The 22,160-nt window shown below is 43.2% G+C and overlaps 1 protein-coding gene across 1 annotated transcript in view; it reads right to left on the minus strand.

Annotated features, from left to right (window-relative positions):
• Positions 1–22,160, minus strand: part of LOC130131357 (trafficking kinesin-binding protein 2-like) — a 75,280-nt gene that overhangs the window by 47,863 nt on the left and 5,257 nt on the right. The window contains exon 2 of the mRNA XM_056301020.1: positions 1,761–1,961. Coding sequence (XP_056156995.1) covers positions 1,761–1,815 — 55 coding nt within the window. The 5' untranslated portion in view covers positions 1,816–1,961. The remainder of the gene's footprint in view (positions 1–1,760; positions 1,962–22,160) is intronic.

Consider the following 22,160-nt stretch of genomic DNA (forward strand, 5'->3'; position numbering starts at 1 on the left):
CTCAGGCTCTGTATGGAATTTTTTAGAAATTATTTTTTCCTCTAATGCATTGGAAGCTCCCGAATCTAATGCACCCATTCCCATTTCTACCTGCCATATTTTCCCGCCATTTTCAAAAATCAAAAGTGAAAGTACAATGAACTAGTCTGAGGCTGTTCCTCCGATTCCTATGACATTTGGTGTACGTCATCTCCACACAATGCTGATACAAAGTTGTTAAAAGAATTTTGATGTCATTCCATTTCGAAGTTACCTGTCAATCAAATTTTTACGTGTGGTCCATACCGCCTCTATTGCCTATATCTAGTGATGTGATTGCCCAAATTTAACGAAACTTGTCACGCAGAATCGCGACAACAGTATTTGTAAGCATGCCAAATTTTGTGAGATTTCGTCTATAGGGGGCGCTACAACTGACACATGTCAATATCTCAAAAACAGCTTGAGCTAAAACTCTTTAATTTGGTATAGTTATACTTGGACCCATTTGACTACATTGCCTAAAATGTAAATTAGCTGGATTACCAAAATGGCCACCAAACAGCCAATGAAAATTCAGTAGCTAATACTTGCTAGTGTGAATGGCTGATCTTCATGGAAATTGACATGCTTATTCTTTGTGGCACATAGAAGCCATGTACCAAATATGAAACAGATCGGACACATGGGGGCGCTACAATAAGCACATTTACGTTTTGGGTCATATCTCGGGCTCTGTATGGCATTTTTGAGAAATTCCTTTCTCCTGTGATTCCTTGAAAGCTCTCGAATCTAACGCACCCATTCCCGCCAATTTCCAGAACTAGTCTGAGGCTGTTCATCCTATTCTCATTAAATTTGGTCTGCATCATCTCCAGACAATGCTGATAGAAAGTTGTTGAAAGAATTTTGATGTGCCTTTCCATTTTGAAGTTACATGTCAATCAAAATTTAAGGTTTGGTCCATAGTGATTCTATTGCCTATATTATGTGATATTATTGTCCAAACTTAACGAAACTTGTTAAGCACAATCAACACAACAGTCTTTGGAAGCACACAAAATTTTGTGAAATTTCGTCTATAGGGGGCGCTACAACTGACACATGTCAATATCTCAAAAACCGGTTGGTAGGCAGCTGCAATACTGCTTGGACCCCGTTAATCGCCACTTGCGGCTATATTTAAACAATTGTTGCACAGAATGTTGTAGGAGTATGAATGCCTGACGTCATATCCTAACCCACTATACAGAATTGCTTTTCTTTGTTTGAAAGATCCTGAGAGTGAATTGAGGGCTGATGTCTCATTTGTGCATCAGCCCTTGTGCATTCCATTGGCTTAGTCGCTGTACAAGCCAGCATCATTCTAGTTAAGCAGATGTGTGGTTTGCTGAGACAGACTGGGGTAGCTGCAGCATTCGGCCCAAATACATGGCCATAAAGATTGACATCCAATAACACAGACAAGTATGTTATAGACAAAATATCAGATTACTGTGATAGAGACATTGATTGTCTGGTTGTCTATATTATCTTTTAATGTGGTCTGCAACACTGAATAAAGGAAAGCCTTTCTGCTAGATGCTTTTTATTCTCAAAACATCACTCATTAATTGGTTTGTAAAGATTTTTTTTTAAATGTTTAAAAACTGGCCATTTTATGACATCGGAGATAAAAATAGTGGCTATCTTAAAACTGTAAGGTCAATATGAGTGTGATACATAAACATACATATATAGCATGCACATACACGCACCACTTGTAAAACCACAATTCCTACCTGTCTCAGTGCTCGACTCTTTCTTCTCAATTGTCCGAGGTTTGACTTCAAACATGTCCTGTCCAGACAGCGAGTGGAGGTCCCCACTCAAACACACTGGTGGACAGGAAAATAGAGTTGCTGCTTCTGAGCCGTCACATTTTGCACCTCTACTAAGGGTAGGCACAATGTCACTGCCCTGGAAAAATACTCCCAAATAATCTGTAACAGAGGGAACAGAATTAATTTCTATATTAAATGTCAATTATTACAGGATAACATAGTTAACATTGGCAAAACAAGAATCACAAGAATCACTAAGTAAAACATAAATTGGAACCCTCTTATGTGAATAGTATGAACAAATGAAAGCTTCACATAAGTAAAGGTCAGCTAAATGGACTTAGGTAGAGGTCAAGATGAAAAGGACTTCAAAAAGTGTAATTTTCTCACTCAACATTTTCACACTCTAGGCTTCTGACAGTATTCATTATTTCCCTCCCCAACATTTCTTTGAATATTTAAAGGAGAAAAAAATTCACCAATGCAGCTTGCTGCTGGACATTTTATGTACTGGCTGTCTATAAACTTCCTTTATGGTGGTTCATATCACAATATGATATGATGAAACGGCAGAAATGAACCCAACCACTGAAGATGCACAAGCTAGTGCATCCTTAGTGCCGGTCCCAAGCCCAGACAAATGGGGAGGGTTGCGTCAGGAAGGGCATCCGGCGTAAAATCTTTGCCAAATCAAATATGCGGATCATAAATAAGACTTACATACCGGATAGGTCGAGGCCCGGGTTACCAACGACCGCCACCGGTACTGTTAACCAGCAGGGTGTCGGTGGAAACTATGCTACTGTTGGGCGAAGGAGAAGGAGAGGGGGAAAGCATGTCCAGAGGCAGCTAGAGAGGAGGAAGGGTAGGCATGTGGAGGTGAGAGTTGGAACTTTGAATGTTGGCACTATGACTGGTAAAGGGAGAGAGCTGGCTGACATGATGGAAAGAAGAAAGGTAGGCATACTGTGTGTGCAAGAGACCAGGTGGAAGGGGAGTAAGGCCAGGAGTATCGGAGGTGGGTTCAAACTCTTCTACCATGGTGTGAATGGGAGGAGTAATGGGGTAGGGGTAATTCTGAAGGAAGAGTATGTCAAGAGCGTGCTGGAGGTGAAGAGAGTGTCACACAGAGTGATGAGTATGAAGCTGGAAATTGAAGGTTTATTGCTGAATGTTATCAGCGCATATGCCCCGCAAGTTGGGTGTGAGATGGATGAAAAAGAAGAATTCTGGAGTGAGTTGGACGACATGGTGGAGAGGGTACCCAAGGAGGAGAGAGTGGTGATTGGAGCCGACGTCAATGGACATGTTGGTGAAGAGAACAGAGGTGATGAGGAGGTGATGGGAAGGTATGGAGTCAAGAAGAGAAATGTGGAAGGACAGATGGTGGTTGATTTTGCGAAAAGGATGGAAATGGCTGTGGTGAATACATATTTCAAGAAGAGGGAGGAACACAGGGTGACGTACAAGAGTGGAGGAAAGTGCACACAGGTGGACTATATCTTATGTAGAAGGCGCCATCTAAAAGGGATTGGAGACTGCAAGGTGGTGACAGGGGAGAACGTAGCTAGGCAGCATCGGATGGTGGTCTGTAGGATGACTTTGGAGACCAAGAAGAGGAAGCGAGTGAAGACACAGCCGAAGATCAAATGGTGGAAGTTGAAGAAGGAAGACTGTTGTGTGGAGTTCAGACAGGAGTTAAGACAGACACTGGGTGGTAGTGAAGAGTTGCCAGATGGCTGGACAACCACTGCAGAAATAGTGAGGGAGACAGCTAGGAAGGTACATGGTGTGTCATCAGGACAGAGGAAGGAAGACAAGGAGACTTGGTGGTGGAATGAGGAAGTACAGCAAACTATACAGAGGAAAAGGTTGGCAAAGAAGAAGTGGGATAGTAAGAGAGATGAAGAAAGTACACAGGAGTACAAGGAGATGCAGCGTAAAGCAAAGAGAGAGGTGGCAAAGGCAAAGGAAAAGGCGTATGGTGAGTTGTATGACAGGTTAGACACTAAGGAAGGAGAAAAGGACTTGTAGTGACTGGCTAGACAGTGGGACCAAGCTGCAAAGGATGTGCAGCAAGTTAGGGCGATTAAGGATAGAGATGGAAATGTGCTGACAAGCGAGGAGAGTGCGCTAAGAAGGTGGAAGGAATACTTTGAGGGGCTGATGAATGAAGAAAATGAGAGAGAGAGAAGGTTGGATGATGTAGGGATAGTGAATCAGGAAGTTCAGCGGATTAGCAAGGAGGAAGTGAGGGCAGCTATGAAGAGGATGAAGAGTGGAAAGGCAGTTGGTCCTGATGACATACCTGTGGAGGCATGGAGATGTTTAGGAGAGATGGCAGTGAAGTTTTTAACTAGATTGTTTAACACAATCCTGGAAAGTGAGAGGATGCCTGAGGAGTGGAGAAGAAGCATACTGGTACCGATTTTCAAGAACAAGGGCGATGTGCAGAACTGTAACAACTACACAGGTATAAAGTTGATCAGCCACAGCATGATGATTTGGGAAAGAGTAATAGAAGCTAGGTTAAGAGGAGAGGTGACGATCAGCGAGCAGCAGTATGGTTTCATGCCACGAAAGAGCACCACAGATGCGATGTTTGCTTTGAGAATGTTGATTGAGAAGTATAGAGAAGGCCAGAAAGAGTTGCATTGTGTCTTTGTAGATTTAGAGAAAGCTTATGACAGAGTGCCGAGAGAGGAGGTGTGGTATTGTATGAGGAAGTCAGGAGTTGCAGAGAAGTATGTAGGAGTGGTGCAGGATACGTATGAGGGAAGTATGACAATGGTGAGGTGTGCGGTTGGAATGACAGATGGGTTCAAGGTGGAGGTGGGATTACACCCAGGATCGGCTCTTAGCCCTTTCTTGTTTGCAATGGTGATGGACAGGTTGACGGACAAGATCAGGCAGGAGTCTCCATGGACGATGATGTTCACGGATGACATTGTGATCTGTAGCGAGAGTAGGGTGCAGGTTGAGGAGAGCCTGGAGAGGTGGAGGTATGCACTGGAGAGAAGAGGAATGAAAGTTAGTAGGAGCAAGACGGAATACCTATGCGTGAATGAGAGAGAGGACAGTGGAATGGTCAGGATGCAAGAAGTGGAGGTGACAAAGGCATTTGAGTTTAAATACTTGGGGTCAACTGTCCAAAGTAACGGGGAGTGCAGTAGAGAGGTGAAAAAGAGAGTGCAGGCAGGTTGGAGTGGGTAGAGAAGTGTGTCAGGAGTGATTTGCGACAGAAGGGTATCAGCAAGAGTTACAGGGAAAGTTTACAAGATAGTTGTGAGACCAGCTATGTTATATGGTTTGGAGACAGTGGCACTGACAAAAAGACAGGAGGCGGAGCTGGAGGTGGCAGAGTTGAAGATGCTAAGATTTTCACTGGGAGTAACGAAGAAGGACAGGATTAGGAACGATTATATTAGAGGGACCGCTCAGGTTGGACGGTTTGGAGACAAAGCAAGAGAGGCAAGATTGAGATGGCTTGGACATGTGTGGAGGAGAGATGCTGAGTATATTGGGAGAAGGATGCTGAATATGGAGCTGCCAGGGAAGAGGAGAAGAGGAATGCCAAAGAGGAGCTTTATGGATGTGATGAGGGAAGACATGCAGGTGGCTGGTGTGACAGAGGAAGACGCAGAAGACAGGAAGAAATGAAAACGGATGATCCGCTGTGGCGACCCCTAACGGGAGCAGCCGAAGGTAGTAGTAGTAGAAACGGCAGACATGAAACCTGAACCCTAGTCATTTCATACTCAAGGTAAGCTAAAAGCAACATTTTCATGAATCTGCCTGACCTCTCTCAGTTTTTTCACAAATACGAATTAGTCGTTACCCAATTTGGGTGCACAAACGTAAGTCAAGAAGTTTGTGCGTCTCCTATGTTTGGGGGTGGTAATGTTGTTCATCAACCAGCTCATTTCAATTGTCTACAATGGAAGAGGCAATACCGTAAAGAACTGAAGGAGCATACAGTCGCTAATGTATTTCTGTTCGTGCCTGCACAGCAACCAGGACCTAGAATCGTGACCCAGTATGTGGCTAGGCACACTGGATCCCCCAAAAAAATCCAATTATAAACTAGAGAATGCACTCAGTAGAGTGCAGATGTCTGCCAGGGGCACATATCTCCCCTTCCCAGTGTTAGAACTTGGCGACAAACCGCGGACAGAAAAAACAGTGTTTTTCCTGCCATTATAAGACTTTTGCGCCGCGCCTAAGTCGATTACACAGGAAACAAAAAAATAAAAAGTTTCAATATGCAGCACTGAAATAAAAAATCTACCTAACAAAAACATTTTGCCTGTCAGTCTGTGGATGTGCAGCCTCCTAGACAGACCCTCCCGCAAATGTGACCAAGTCTAATATGAAATGACAGGCTATCATAATTTTAATTGATTATTTTTTATTTATTATTTTTATTTCGACCATGTAAAACAACAACAAAAAACAGATAAAAACGAATCAATATGATTAAATTAAAATCAACAATAAACCTACACAACAAACTCAATAAACAAATTGTCATAAACGCAATATTACCTGTTCAAAAAGAATAGAAATAACAGAATTACATACAATTTAAAACAATTATCCCAATTATATGTACAACCCAAATATCACCCAGTGTCGATAATATAAAACTTAAACAGTTATTTATCAAAGCTCTTCCTCATCCATATACCTCTTAAAAATAATTGTATGTGCATCTTTTTGAACTGAATAATGTTTGTACTTCGTTTGAATTCCACATCCAAACAATTCCACAAGTTCACCCAACAGATCAAATACACATACGCTTCATAGTTGTACGAACAATTTTCTTTAAACTTTTATCGCAAATTATAACCCCCCTCTTTGTCAACATTTTTTTTCGTATGTTATCCCGGAGTTAATTATTTCTTGGTTTATACAATTTACAATTTCATACAATTGTATACATTATTTGTCATGTGTTAAATTCCATGAGATCCATGAACTTCAAGGCATGTGACTTTAGAAACAGCATGTTAGTCTGTTCGCGAAATCCTAAATTGTTAATTATCCTTATGACCTTTTTTTGCAGTATGCATAATGGATGTAGGTTGCTATTGTGGGTGTTACACCATACCTACAAACAGTAATTCATATATGGCAATACAAGTGAACAATATGGAGTGTACAATGCTTTATGATCCAGAATGGTCCTTGTTTTTCCCAGGACTGTGACGCTTCTTGCCAGCTTTGCTCACACATATTTTATATGAGATTGCCAACAGATCTTGTGGTCTATCATCACACGCAGAAATGTATCTTTATATACTCTATGTTGACATTGTCTATCATCATTTGCACTTGAGTGTTTATTTTATAATTTCCAAATAACTATATTTGTTTTGTTCAAATTTAATGATAATATGTTTATATCAAACCATATTTTCAATTTTCTCATTTCCATTATGATAACCTCCAAATGCTGCTGTAAATTCTCCCCAGAACAGAAAATATTGGTGTTGTCTGCAAAATTACAAATTTCAATATTTCTATACTGTGCACACATCATTTAAGTACAGAATAAACAATTTCAGGCCGAATATTGACTCCTGAGGGACTCCACAATTAATATCCATGCATGTTGACTTCTGCTCACCTACCTTAACAAACTGCTGCCTCTTTCTTAAACAGCTTCTCAACCAATTAAGCACAAATCCTCTGATACTATTTTCCAATTTACCAAGTAATATAAAGTGATCAATGGCATCAAAAGCTTTTTTTTTAAAACTATAAATATTTCTACTGCATACGTTTTTTGTCTATGCAATTAGTAAGTTCTTCTATTAATTGAATTGGTGCCATTGATGTTCAATCAATCAAGTCAATCAAGTTGCGTTTTATATAGTGATTTTCTAGTTGCAGCAGCCACTCAAAGCACTTTACAATTAATTAATTCACACACACACACACACACACACACACACAACAAAAATTCCACAAAGTATAGACCTATTCTTTCTAGGGATGTTGTCTGTTTGTTCTGAGTCTATGCTGGCTGTCAGTCAACAACTTGTGCTTCTCAATGAAGTTGTCTAGTCCAGCATTTCCCAACCCAGTCCTCAAAGAACCCCTATCCTGCAGATTTTCATTGTAACCCTGCATAGGTAGCCCTGCTTGTACATACTCAACCAATCATCTCCCAGCACTTAATTATGCAAGGTGTGCAACAGCTGACATAATTCATTGCTGATTGGTTGAATAACTACAAACAGGTACCTATTCAGGGTTGCAAAGAAAATCTGCAGGATAGGGGGTCCTTGAGGACCTGGTTGGAAAACACTGGTCTAGTCTGTCAGTAAAGAACCTTTCCAATATCTTGGAGAATTGGGAAAGTAAAGAAACAGGCCTGTAATTTGTGAAGTGCTGTCTATCCCCGTGTAACTTTCGCAATTTTATTTTGCTTGGAAATTTACCAGTTTTAAATGACAGGTTACAGATGTGTTTGTGGTGGTTTTGCAATACCATTGATGAATTTATTGACTATTGTCATATCCATTTCATTCCAGTTAGGAGAAGTTTTTTTTTCTTACATTTTCTTACAACAGCAGTGATTTCCTTTTCTTCTACTGCTCTGAGAAAAACTGAACTTGGATTTGTAGCACTATGGTCATCATCAGTCCCCTCTTTGGTTGTTTCTGGGTCATTGATTTTTTTTCTGCCAAATTTGGTCCCGCACAAACAAGGAAGTTATCAAAACCTACCAACCACATCATCCATATTATTCATGGCCTTACCGTTACTGATAAAATACTGAGGGTTAACTTGAGTCTCTAGATGCATTTCTAATAATGCCGTTTAATACAGTCCATATTCCTTTACTTTTGTTTTTATTATTATCTAATACTGTACTGTAGTATTCCTTGTTAAATAGCCTCATCATATCAGTTAACTTTTTTATATTTTTTATATTTCTTTTCTGCCTCATTAGTCTATACTTCATGAATTCTCTACAGGGTATTTTTCTTTTTTCTTATACATCAGCGGAGACATGGTGGAGAGGGTGACCAGCTTCACACGTCTCCCAGGACCTCAACATGGACTGCCAATACAATTTCCCTGGTGAAGAAGGCACAGCAGTGGCTTTACTTTCTAAGGACACTGAGGAGAACTAATTTGTCCCAGCCGCTGCTGGTGTCCTTCCATCACTGCTCTATAGAGGGCATCCTCACTTATGGCATCTCAGTGTGGTGTGCAAGCTGCACTGTGGCTAATAAGAAAGCTCTGCAGAGTGATGATGTAAGCACAGAAACCACTGGCACACAACTACCTTCACTTGAAGACATACACAGACCCCGCTGCCTACGTCAGGCCACAAACATAATCAAGGACTCGTCTCACCCAGGCAGCTTCCTTTTCACACTGCTGCCCTCCGGGAGGCGCTATAGGTCTTTCAAGACCCGTACTTCCAGTTTCTACCCAAGTGTCATTAGAGAACTGAACTCTGTTAACCAGCTCAAAGGTTGCAATAATATGCTGAAACTGTGCAGTAACACCTGTACATTTGGCATGTGCAGTAAAATATGCTGACTCAGGTTAGTGCGATACACAGACTATTTATCTAGTGTAACAGAGATTACACTTGTTTTTACACCTATGCATACATTATCTACATGTTGATTGTGCTGCAAATGTGTCTATTTGTATGTATGTACTATATATATACACTACCGTTCAAAAGTTTGGGATCACCCAAACAATTTCGTGTTTTCCATGAAAAGTCACACTTATTCACCACCATATGTTGTGAAATGAATAGAAAATAGAGTCAAGACATTGACAAGGTTAGAAATAATGATTTGTATTTGAAATAAGATTTTTTTTACATCAAACTTTGCTTTTGTCAAAGAATCCTCCATTTGCAGCAATTACAGCATTGCAGACCTTTGGCATTCTAGCTGTTAATTTGTTGAGGTAATCTGGAGAAATTGCACCCCACGCTTCCAGAAGCAGCTCCCACAAGTTGGATTGGTTGGATGGGCACTTCTTTGAGCAGATTGAGTTTCTGGAGCATCACATTTGTGGGGTCAATTAAACGCTCAAAATGGCCAGAAAAAGAGAACTTTCATCTGAAACTCGACAGTCTATTCTTGTTCTTAGAAATGAAGGCTATTCCATGCGAGAAATTGCTAAGAAATTGAAGATTTCCTACACCGGTGTGTACTACTCCCTTCAGAGGACAGCACAAACAGGCTCTAACAGGTACTATTTAATGAAGATGCCAGTTGGGGACCTGTGAGGCGTCTGTTTCTCAAACTAGAGACTCTAATGTACTTATCTTCTTGCTCAGTTGTGCAACGCGGCCTCCCACTTCTTTTTCTACTCTGGTTAGAGCCTGTTTGTGCTGTCCTCTGAAGGGAGTAGTACACACCGGTGTAGGAAATCTTCAATTTCTTAGCAATTTCTCGCATGGAATAACCTTCATTTCTAAGAACAAGAATAGACTGTCGAGTTTCAGATGAAAGTTCTCTTTTTCTGGCCATTTTGAGCGTTTAATTGACCCCACAAATGTGATGCTCCAGAAACTCAATCTGCTCAAAGAAGTGCCCATCCAACCAATCCAACTTGTGGGAGCTGCTTCTGGAAGTGTGGGGTGCAATTTCTCCGGATTACCTCAACAAATTAACAGCTAGAATGCCAAAGGTCTGCAATGCTGTAATTGCTGCAAATGGAGGATTCTTTGACGAAAGCAAAGTTTGATGTAAAAAAAATCTTATTTCAAATACAAATCATTATTTCTAACCTTGTCAATGTCTTGACTCTATTTTCTATTCATTTCACAACATATGGTGGTGAATAAGTGTGACTTTTCATGGAAAACACAAAATTGTTTGGGTGATCCCAAACTTTTGAACGGTAGTGTATATATATATATATATATATATATATATTAAATCTTGTTTGTACCACTGGGGAGTTGCACTTAATTTTGTTTTACTGCTGTGCAATAGCAAAAAACCCAGCCACTGAGGATGCACAAGCCAGTGCATCCTTAGTGACGGTCCCAAGCCCAGACAAATGGGGAGGGTTGCGTCAGGAAGGGCATCCGGCGTAAAATATTTGCCAAATCAAATATGCGGATCATAAATAAGACTTACATACCGGATCGGTCGAGGCCCGGGTTACCAACGACCGCCACCGGTACTGTTACCCAGCAGGGTGCCAGTGGAAACTATGTTACTGTTGGGCGAAGGAGAAGGAGAGGGGGAAAGCATGTCCAGAGGCAGCTAGAGAGGAGGAAGGGTAGGCATGTGGAGGTGAGAGTTGGAACTTTGAATGTTGGCACTATGACTGGTAAAGGGAGAGAGCTGGCTGACATGATGGAAAGAAGAAAGGTAGGCATACTGTGTGTGCAAGAGACCAGGTGGAAGGGGAGTAAGGCCAGGAGTATCGGAGGTGGGTTCAAACTCTTCTACCATGGTGTGAATGGGAGGAGTAATGGGGTAGGGGTAATTCTGAAGGAAGAGTATGTCAAGAGCGTGCTGGAGGTGAAGAGAGTGTCACACAGAGTGATGAGTATGAAGCTGGAAATTGAAGGTTTATTGCTGAATGTTATCAGCGCATATGCCCCGCAAGTTGGGTGTGAGATGGATGAAAAAGAAGAATTCTGGAGTGAGTTGGACGACATGGTGGAGAGGGTACCCAAGGAGGAGAGAGTGGTGATTGGAGCCGACGTCAATGGACATGTTGGTGAAGGGAACAGAGGTGATGAGGAGGTGATGGGAAGGTATGGAGTCAAGAAGAGAAATGTGGAAGGACAGATGGTGGTTGATTTTGCGAAAATGATGGAAATGGCTGTGGTGAATACATATTTCAAGAAGAGGGAGGAACACAGGGTGACGTACAAGAGTGGAGGAAAGTGCACACAGGTGGACTATATCTTATGTAGAAGGCGCCATCTAAAAGGGATTGGAGACTGCAAGGTGGTGACAGGGGAGAACGTAGCTAGGCAGCATCGGATGGTGGTCTGTAGGATGACTTTGGAGACCAAGAAGAGGAAGCGAGTGAAGACACAGCCGAAGATCAAATGGTGGAAGTTGAAGAAGGAAGACTGTTGTGTGGAGTTCAGACAGGAGTTAAGACAGACACTGGGTGGTAGTGAAGAGTTGCCAGATGGCTGGACAACCACTGCAGAAATAGTGAGGGAGACAGCTAGGAAGGTACATGGTGTGTCATCAGGACAGAGGAAGGAAGACAAGGAGACTTGGTGGTGGAATGAGGAAGTACAGCAAATTATACAGAGGAAAAGGTTGGCAAAGAAGAAGTGGGATAGTAAGAGAGATGAAGAAAGTACACAGGAGTACAAGGAGATGCAGCGTAAAGCAAAGAGAGAGGTGGCAAAGGCAAAGGAAAAGGCGTATGGTGAGTTGTATGACAGGTTAGACACTAAGGAAGGAGAAAAGGACTTGTAGTGACTGGCTAGACAGTGGGACCAAGCTGCAAAGGATGTGCAGCAAGTTAGGGCGATTAAGGATAGAGATGGAAATGTGCTGACAAGTGAGGAGAGTGCGCTAAGAAGGTGGAAGGAATACTTTGAGGGGCTGATGAATGAGGAAAATGAGAGAGAGAGAAGGTTGGATGATGTAGGGATAGTGAATCAGGAAGTTCAGTGGATTAACAAGGAGGAAGTGAGGGCAGCTATGAAGAGGATGAAGAGTGGAAAGGCAGTTGGTCCTGATGACATAGTACCTGTGGAGGCATGGAGATGTTTAGGAGAGATGGCAGTGGAGTTTTTAACTAGATTGTTTAACACAATCCTGGAAAATGAGAGGATGCCTGAGGAGTGGAGAAGAAGCATACTGGTACCAATTTTCAAGAACAAGGGCGATGTGCAGAACTGTAACAACTACAGAGGTATAAAGTTGATCAGCCACAGCATGAAGATTTGGGAAAGAGTAATAGAAGCTAGGTTAAGAGGAGAGGTGATGATCAGCGAGCAGCAGTATGGTTTCATGCCACGAAAGAGCACCACAGATGTGATGTTTGCTTTGAGAATGTTGATTGAGAATTATAGAGAAGGCCAGAAAGAGTTACATTGTGTCTTTGTAGATTTAGAGAAAGCTTATGACAGAGTGCCGAGAGAGGAGGTGTAGTATTGTATGAGGAAGTCAGGAGTTGCAGAGAAGTATGTAAGAGTGGTGCAGGATATGTATGAGGGAGGTGTGACAGTGGTGAGGTGTGTGGTTGGAATGACAGATGGGTTCAAGGTGGAGGTGGGATTACATCAAGGATCGGCTCTGAGCCCTTTCTTGTTTGCAATGGTGATGGACAGGTTAACGGACAAGATCAGGCAGGAGTCTCCATGGACGATAATGTTCGCGGATGACATTGTGATCTGTAGCGAGAGTAGGGTGCAGGTTGAGGAGAGCCTGGAGAGGTGGAGGTATGCACTGGAGAGAAGAGGAATGAAAGTCAGTAGGAGCAAGACGGAATACCTATGCGTGAATGAGAGAGAGGACAGTGGAATGGTCAGGATGCATGAGTGGAGGTGACAAAGGCATTTGAGTTTAAATACTTGGGGTCAACTGTCCAAAGTAACGGGGAGTGCAGTAGAGAGGTGAAAAAGAGAGTGCAGGCAGGGTGGAGTGGGTGGAGAAGAGTGTCAGGAGTGATTTGCGACAGAAGGGTACCAGCAAGAGTTAAAGGGAACGTTTACAGGATGGTTGTGAGACCAGCTATGTTATATGGTTTGGAGACAGTGGCACTGATGAAAAGACAGGAGGCGGAGCTGGAGGTGGCAGAGTTGAAGATGCTAAGATTTTCACTGGGAGTAACGAAGAAGGACAGGATTAGGAACGATTATATTAGAGGGACCGCTCAGGTTGGACGGTTTGGAGACAAAGCAAGAGAGGCAAGATTGAGATGGCTTGGACATGTGTGGAGGAGAGATGCTGAGTATATTGGGAGAAGGATGCTGAATATGGAGCTGCCAGGGAAGAGGAGAAGAGGAAGGCCAAAGAGGAGGTTTATGGATGTGGTGAGGGAGGACATGCAGGTGGCTGGTGTGACAGAGGAAGATGCAGAAGACAGGAAGAAATGGAAACGGATGATCTGCTGTGGCGACCCCTAACGGGAGCAGCCGAAAGTAGTAGTAGTAGTAGTAGCTGTGCAATAGCAAATACAGATATTCATTCATTTCCAGGAACAGTGCGGTCTTAGACCATTAGTTTGGGGTCAGTGTGCAAAATAACAGACCCCAAGGCTTCCATGTGCCACGAATGCAGTAAATGATGCCATTTTGCTTTTATTCATGCCATGTACTTACAGCTTTTGGTATCATATTTTAACCTCAGGTAATATCTCAAATACTAATAATCTGTCTTAGCCCGCTGTCAAACCCATATATGATACTGGTATCAGTAAACCCCTGATGAAATTAGTTAATTACTATTTTGACGACACATGGGCTGACACATGATGACACGTACTTGTGTGAGTTGATGTTAACTGAACTAAAGTAACCACTGTTATTAAACAGTGATGGGGTTAAGGGGTTAAGTACAGGAGTAGTACCTTTCCTAGACGTGTCTGCATACACCCCAGCATCATGTGAAGTGCAACATATCGCCTCTCCATGATGAATGACCATGCAGGCGTGGTGAAGAGGCACACCCTCCTGATGGTACTCCTATTAAAGTTGTCAGGAGACAACAGAGCAGAACACGGCGGATCTAGAGGAGTAAACCTCCATAATAAATCCTGCTACTCCTGTGGGTAGCAGTAATCCTGGGTGCATTCATCCATAGACTGGTGTTATGGACTGGGGGACATCGTGGCTTTGCAGAAGATCAACGTGTCTTGACAATGGAAAGGCACAAAATCTCCAGTTAGCGGAGAACCACAAAACTGCATGTGGAGTAGCGCCCCCATGCTTTAAACAAACATGTGCAACCAAAACCCTATAGGGGGAATCCTGACGGACGACATACGTGAGGTGAGGTGTTATTAAACTCAAGGCAACTTAGATAATGAGGCTTAATCATAGACACAGCTCATGTACATGTGTGTCGTCTTAGCAGGGATCGATTCTCCCTTTACCCGCGATGTTAAAGAGCCAACTTCCTGTCACCTGCGATACCTTACGTTGTGTTTCAACATAACACAACACAATACAGATTCTGCCAGACATATCTTTATTGTTCTGTTGTCAGACAGTACATGACTATAAAAGTGTAACTGACTAAGTGAGGCTAACGGTATTTCAGGGCGTCATCACTGTGACCGTTTTACAGCCATGCAGTCATCTAACAACAGACACAAAGTTACAGTGCATCTGGAATGTACTCACACCTCTTCACTTTCCCCACATTTTGTTATGTTACAGCCTTATTCCAAAATGGATTAAATTCCTTTTTTTTCTCATCAATCTACATACAATACCCCATAATGACAAAGTGAAAAGGGTTTTGTAGGAATTTTGGGAAATTTATTAAAAATAAAAAACTGAAATATTGCATGTACATAAGTATTCACACCCTTTGCTATGACACTCAAAATTGAGCTCAGGTTCATCCCGTTTCCACTGATCATCCTTGAGATGTTTCTACATCTTGATTGGAGTCCACCTGTAGTAAATTCAATTGATTGGACATGGTTTGGAAAGGCACGCACCTGTCTATATAAGGTCCCACTGTTGACAGTGCATGTCAGAGCAGAAACCAAGCCATGAAGTCAAAGGAATTGTCTGTGGACCTCTGAGACAGATCTGGGGAAGGGTACAAAAAAAATTCTACAGCTTTGAAGGTCCCGAAGAGCACAGTGGTCTCCATCATTCATAAATGGAAGAAGTTTGGATCCACCAGGACTCTTCCTATAGCTGGCCGCCCAGCCAAACTGAGGAATCGGAGGAGAAGGGCCTTGATCAGGGAGGTTACCAAGAACCCGATGGTCACTCTGACAGAGCTCCAGCATTCCTCTGTGGAGATGGGAGAACATTCCAGAAGGACAACCATCTCTGCAGCACTCCACCAATCAGGCCTTTATGGTAGAGTGGCCAGACGGAAGCCTCTGCTCAGTAAAAGGCACATGACAGCCCACTTGGAGTTTGCCAGAAAGAAAATAAAGGACTCTCAGACCATGAGAAACAAGATTCTCTGGTCTGATGAAACCAAGGTTGAACTCTTTGGCCTGAATGCCAAACGGCACGTCTGGAGGAAACCAGGCACCTCTCATCACCTTGCTAATACCATCCCTACAGTGAAGCACGGTGGTGACAGCATCATGCTGTGGGGATGTTCTTCAGCGGCAGGAACTGGGAGACTAGTCAGGATCGAGGGAAAGATGAATGGAGCAAAGTACAGAGAGATCCTTGATGAAAACCTGCTCCAGAGCACTCAGGACCTCAGACTGGGGTGAACGTTTACCTTTCAACACAACAACGACCCTCAGCACACAGCCAAGACAATGAAGGAGTGGCTTCGGGACAAGTCTGTGAATGTCCTTGAGTGGCCCAGCTGTGCAGCAACGCTCCCCATCTAACCTTACAGAGCTCGAGAGGATCTGCAGAGAAGAATGGGAGAAATACCCCAAATATAGGTGTGCCAAGCTTGTAGCTTCATACCCAAGAAGACTTGAGGCTGTAATCACTGCCACGGGTCCCTCAACCAAGTACTGAGTAAAGGGTGTGAATACTTATGTACATGCAATATTTCAGTTTTTTATTTTTAATAGATTCGCAAAAATTTCTAAAAAACCTTTTTCACTTTATCATTATGGGGTATTGTATGTAGATTGGTGAGGGGGAAAAAAGGGATTTAATCCATTTTGGAATAATGCTGTAACATAACAAAATGTGGGGAAAGTGAAGGGGTGTGAATACTTTCCAGATGCACTGTATGTCACCGACAATAACTGCACTGCATTACACACTATGTTGAAACAAAGAACAAGTGACCACAGACAGAATCAAAGGTGCCATAGTGTGTCCATGCATGTGATTAAACATACACACACCAGGGATGGCGGTTCACTATGGATAACGCTGTGCGGTCATCTGCTGTTAAACCCAGTATAGGCACGTGTGATGCACTGTGTGTTCAAAAGTAGGGCTGTGCGATATAACGATACATATGTGATGATAGAAAATGTCTATCGTTTCATATCAAGCTCTATCATTATTTCATTGTGCCACAAATCACTCTTTACGACAATGTTTTACGTCATTTGGACGACCCTTTCTGCTCTGCACAGCATGCACATACGCAGGAAATTTGCATGAAGGCAATACAAACAAACATGGAGGACAGTGAACATAACACAGAACGGGGTAATTCCCAACAGAAGGACTCCGACCAGCCAGGACAAAACCAGGATTTTTTTAAGAGGAAAAACAAGGTAAATTTGCACAAAGGTGCTAAATAAAATCAAATATGACTAAGTACCTATGTATATAGTATATCTTTATCATGATTGAATGACCTACACTCACTGGCCACTTTATTAGGTACACCTTGCTAGTACCGGGTTGGACCCCCTTTTGCCTTCAGAACTGCCTTAATCCTTCGTGGCATAGATTCAACAAGGTACTGGAAACATTCCTCAGAGAGTTTGGTCCATATTGACATGATAGCATCACGCAGTTGCTGCAGGTTTGTCGGCTGCACATCCATGATGTGAATCTCCCGGTCCACCACATCCCAAAGGTGCTCTATTGGATTGAGATCTGGTGACTGTGGAGGCCATTTGAGTACAGTGAACTCATTGTCATGTTCAAGAAACCAGTCTGAGATGATTCGAGATTTATGACATGGCGCGTTATCCTGCTGGAAGTAGCCATCAGAAGATGGGAACACTGTGGTCATAAAGGGATGGACATGGTCAGCAACAATACTCAGGTAGGCTGTGGCTTTGACACGATGCTCAATTGGTACTAAGGGGCCCAAAGTGTGCCAAGTAAATATCCCCCACACCATTACACCACCACCACCAGCCTGAACCGTTGATACAAGGCAGGATGGATCCATGCTTTCATGTTGTTGACGCCAAATTCTGACCCTACCATCCGAATGTCGCAGCAGAAATCGAGACTCATCAGACCAGGCAACGTTTTTCCAATCTTCTATTGTCCAATTTTGGTGAGCCTGTGCGAATTGTAGCCTCAGTTTCCTGTTCTTAGCTGACAGGAGTGGCACCCGGTGTGGTCTTCTGCTGCTGTAGCCCATCTGCCTCAAGGTTCGACGTGTTGTGCGTTCAGAGATGCTCTTCTGCATACCTCGGTTGTAATGAGTGGTTATTTGAGTTACTGTTGCCTTTCTATCAGCTCGAATCAGTCTGGCCATTCTCCTCTGACCTCTGGCATCAACAAGGCATTTTCGCCCACAGAACTGCCGCTCACTGGATATTTTCTCTTTTTCAGACCATTCTCTGTAAACCCTAGAGATGGTTGTGTGTGAAAATCCCAGTAGATCAGCAGTTTCTGAAATGCTCAGACCAGCCCGTCTGGCACCAACAACCATGCCACGTTCAAAGTCACTTAAATCACCTTTCTTCCCCATTCTGATGCTCGGTTTGAACTGCAGCAGATCGTCTTGACCATGTCTACATGCCTAAATGCATTGAGTTGCTGCCATGTGATTGGCTGATTAGAAATTTGCGTTAACGAGCAGTTGGACAGGTGTGCCTAATAAAGTGGCCGGTGAGTGTATATATAGCTTGTGTAAATATTGTGTATATAGCTGAAGATTGTTGTGTTTTAGTTTTTCTATTTTATGTAAAATACACCAAGAGCCACAAAACCAGAGTCAAGCCCAACAAAGATGGTTCTGATTCTGTTGAATTTCTCATATTTTATTTACAAGCACTAGAATAATCAGAATCATATTTATTTTTGCCAATTATTTCAAGAACGTCCAAGGAATTTGTCTTGGTATGTTCGTGCAAGAGAGAAAAATTAACAGTAAATATCAAAGATAAAAGTTAATAATAACATCTATACAATATAAAATAAAATAAAAATAGACACAATATAGGGAAATGCTGGGAATATGACAAGTACTCCATTTCCAAAATGTTAAATGAGAATTTTAAATAAGAAGTTATTTGTAGAGTAAGTGTTTACTTGCAGGGTACTGCGGTACTGTAAAGTGTCCATGTACACTGGGCACAGTAGGGCAGACAGATATATTGCACTGTGTTAGTGCATGCGAGTGTATGTGCATGTATGTAGGTGTATGTCATGTCGTGGTGATGGGGCAATGGGGGTGGGGGGCAGTGTCAGTATCTGTGGGTATCTGGGGGCTTGTTGGAGAAACCTACTGCTATAGGGAAGAAACAGTTCTTGTGGCACGAGGTTCTTGTTTTTATAGACCTTCGACTTTTGCTAGACAGGAATCTAATTTAACACTGGAACGACCGGGATTTCACTCCCACCTAAAATGACCATGAGCCATCACATGACCACGGTTTTTAAACTATATTCATCCATCCATCCACCCATCCATCATCCGAACCGCTTATCCTGGTCTCAGGGTCGCGGGGATGCCGGAGCCCATCCCAGCAGTCATTGGTCAGCAGGCGGGGAGACACCCTGGACAGGCTACCAGGCCATCACAGGGCCCACACGCACGCACGCACGCACGCATGCATGCACACACACACATACACACACACACACACACACACACACACACACCCCTAGGGAGTGAGTCACCTGACCTACATGTGAGTCACCTGACCTACATGTCTTTGTACTGTGGGAGGAAACCGGAGCCCCCGGAGGAAACCCACGCAGACATGGGGAGAACATGCAAACTCCACACAGAGGACGACCCGGGACGACCCCCGAGGTTGGACTACCCCAGGGCTCAAAACCAGGACCTTCTTGCTGTAAGGCGACCCCGGTAACGACTGCACCACTGTGCCACCCCATGGTCGCACTTTAACAGCATGATAGAAAAAGCGAAAATATTACCTGAAAAACAAAACAGAAAACACACATTGCTAATCTAACAAACGTAACAAGGCCTACAAAACGTGAAATGTAAAAAAAGAACTGAAAATAAATATTGAAACAGTCCCAAACAACGACCAGAACTTAAAAACTACGAGAACGTGTTTAAACTCTAGATTGTGTCAAGATAAATACCCAGTTGAGATATTAATGCATTACATATGTCAGTGTGTCTGTTATTAAACTAACTGACACCAACATTAACATTTAACAACTTTAATACTATTTTTAAACAAGTTAAAATGGCCGCTGTCAAACGCCTTTAAATACTGCAAGGCCTCGGTGGTAGTCATGGTGCGTCTGTAACGGCGTCTGTAACCAGACATGTTGGACATAATCAAACATCAAGTTTAGACTATTTGTCTGCACTGGAGGGCGCTAGTGTGTTTCTAGGACACAGCAACGAACTTCACTAAGGAAATGACGCGACCAACACACCTCATAAGTACTGACATGACGCACACCATCACACGCAAATTACGAGCGGTCATGTTGACGGCTCATGGTGGTTTCAGGTAGACCTGATCATAACTTTTTTGTGCAATTGATCTAAATCTAATTTTAATGCAAATACATGCAGTTATAGAAAAACTCAGGGAGCGGCAGGTCTGTGTCTTTTTTTACACAAAGTTATTAAACTTTCTTGGTCATCGTGTTAGGTGGACATACAGGTATACAGCATGTCCTGCAGCGTGTTAGACACAGGATCAGAACAGTATGAGGAACTGGGAAAGTACACAACATGAGACACTTGAATGTAGATATAAAACAAGTGGAACTTTATTCACAGCAAAAAGCAAGAAATGCAACATGGGAAATGCGTCGCTGTTGAACAGGTGGTCATTCGGCTGTGCTTGCCAGGTCAACCGCGGACCACGCTTCTTGGAGGACAGCAGCTGGAAAAGCACAGCAGATCACTTCTTTTAAAATACACTGGCGCTACATTACAAGTGGAAAAACAGGCAAAGAATGCATTGTTATAAAACAAAGACTGCATTGTTATAACACAAGTTGGAAACTGCCAGTGTCAGTTATTACAGAGAAAGGGAAAACGTTCCCTTTCTCTGTAACAGTCACTTCAGCTGGGGCAGCTGTCATACCACACTGGCTGATGATGTGGGATGTATAAATACCACACTTCACACACAGTATGATGATATCATCCCCCCCCTTTTTTTTCTCCAGTTGTACTTGGCCAATCACCCCACTCTTCCGAGCCGTCCCGGTCTCTGCTCCACCCCCTCTGCTGATCCGGGGAGGGCTGCAGACTACCACATGCCTCCTCCCATACATGTGGAGTCGCCAGCCGCTTCTTTTCACCTGACAGTGAGGAGTTTCACCAGGGAGATGTTGTGCATGGGAGGATCAAGCTACTCCCCCCAGTTCCCCCTCCCCCCTGAACAGGCACCCCAACCGACCAAAGGAGGTGCTAGTGCAGCGACCAGGACACATACCCACATCCGGCTTCCCACCCACAGACACGGTCAATTGTGTCTGTAGGGATGCCCAACCAAGCCGGAGGTAACACCGCGACCCGCTCCGGTGATCCCCGTGTTGGTAGGGAACAGAATAGACCGCCACGCCACCTGAACACCCATGATGTTCTCTTCTGCCTTCTGTATCATCTAACCTTCCACAGCTCACCAAAAACCTCACGGCACCATTTCTTACCAAGTCTCTGACAAGTTTCTAAAAAGGAACTCAGCTACTCAGAAAGGTATGCAGCCGCTTGGCTAGTTGGTCGGCCATGTTGAAAACTAACGTTTTACCCATCACACGGACGTATGAGATATAAAAAAGTTTATTTACTCACCAAAACCACTTTAGCTGTGCTTATCACAGTGATGAAGGATGCCCATCCATGATGCCTTCATATGAAAGAAAAGCACAGTTAACTTTTTTACAAAACAAGACACACAGTTCATATAAGATAACTTCACTTAAATTACAGATATGAAGTGTTTCGTAACTGTGTGTCTTCTTGCAACACCATAAAAAGCAGTTTGCAGAGTCGTTGAGCCAGTACAGAAGGATCAGGGTTCTGAACTAATGTTTCACAATGGTGGCAGCGGTGCCACCGAGTCTTTCAGTTGGTGGCATTAGCAAAGAATCTGGTCACAGCCAGAATTTGTCAATACTTGACCAGGTGGCATGGCGGTCTATTCCGTTGCCCACCAACACCGGGATTGCCAGTTTGAATCCCCGTGTTGCCTCCGGCTTGGTCGTGCGCCCCTACAGACACAATTGGCCGTGTCTGTGGGTGGGTGGTCTTCCCACCCACAGACACGGGGGAGGATCATAGCATGGTCCTCCCACGTGCTACACCCCCCTGGTGAAAAGAAGCGGCTGGTGACTCCATGTGTATCGGAGGCAGAGGT

Source organism: Lampris incognitus, chromosome 21, assembly GCF_029633865.1.
Source record: "Lampris incognitus isolate fLamInc1 chromosome 21, fLamInc1.hap2, whole genome shotgun sequence".
NCBI lineage: Eukaryota > Metazoa > Chordata > Actinopteri > Lampriformes > Lampridae > Lampris > Lampris incognitus.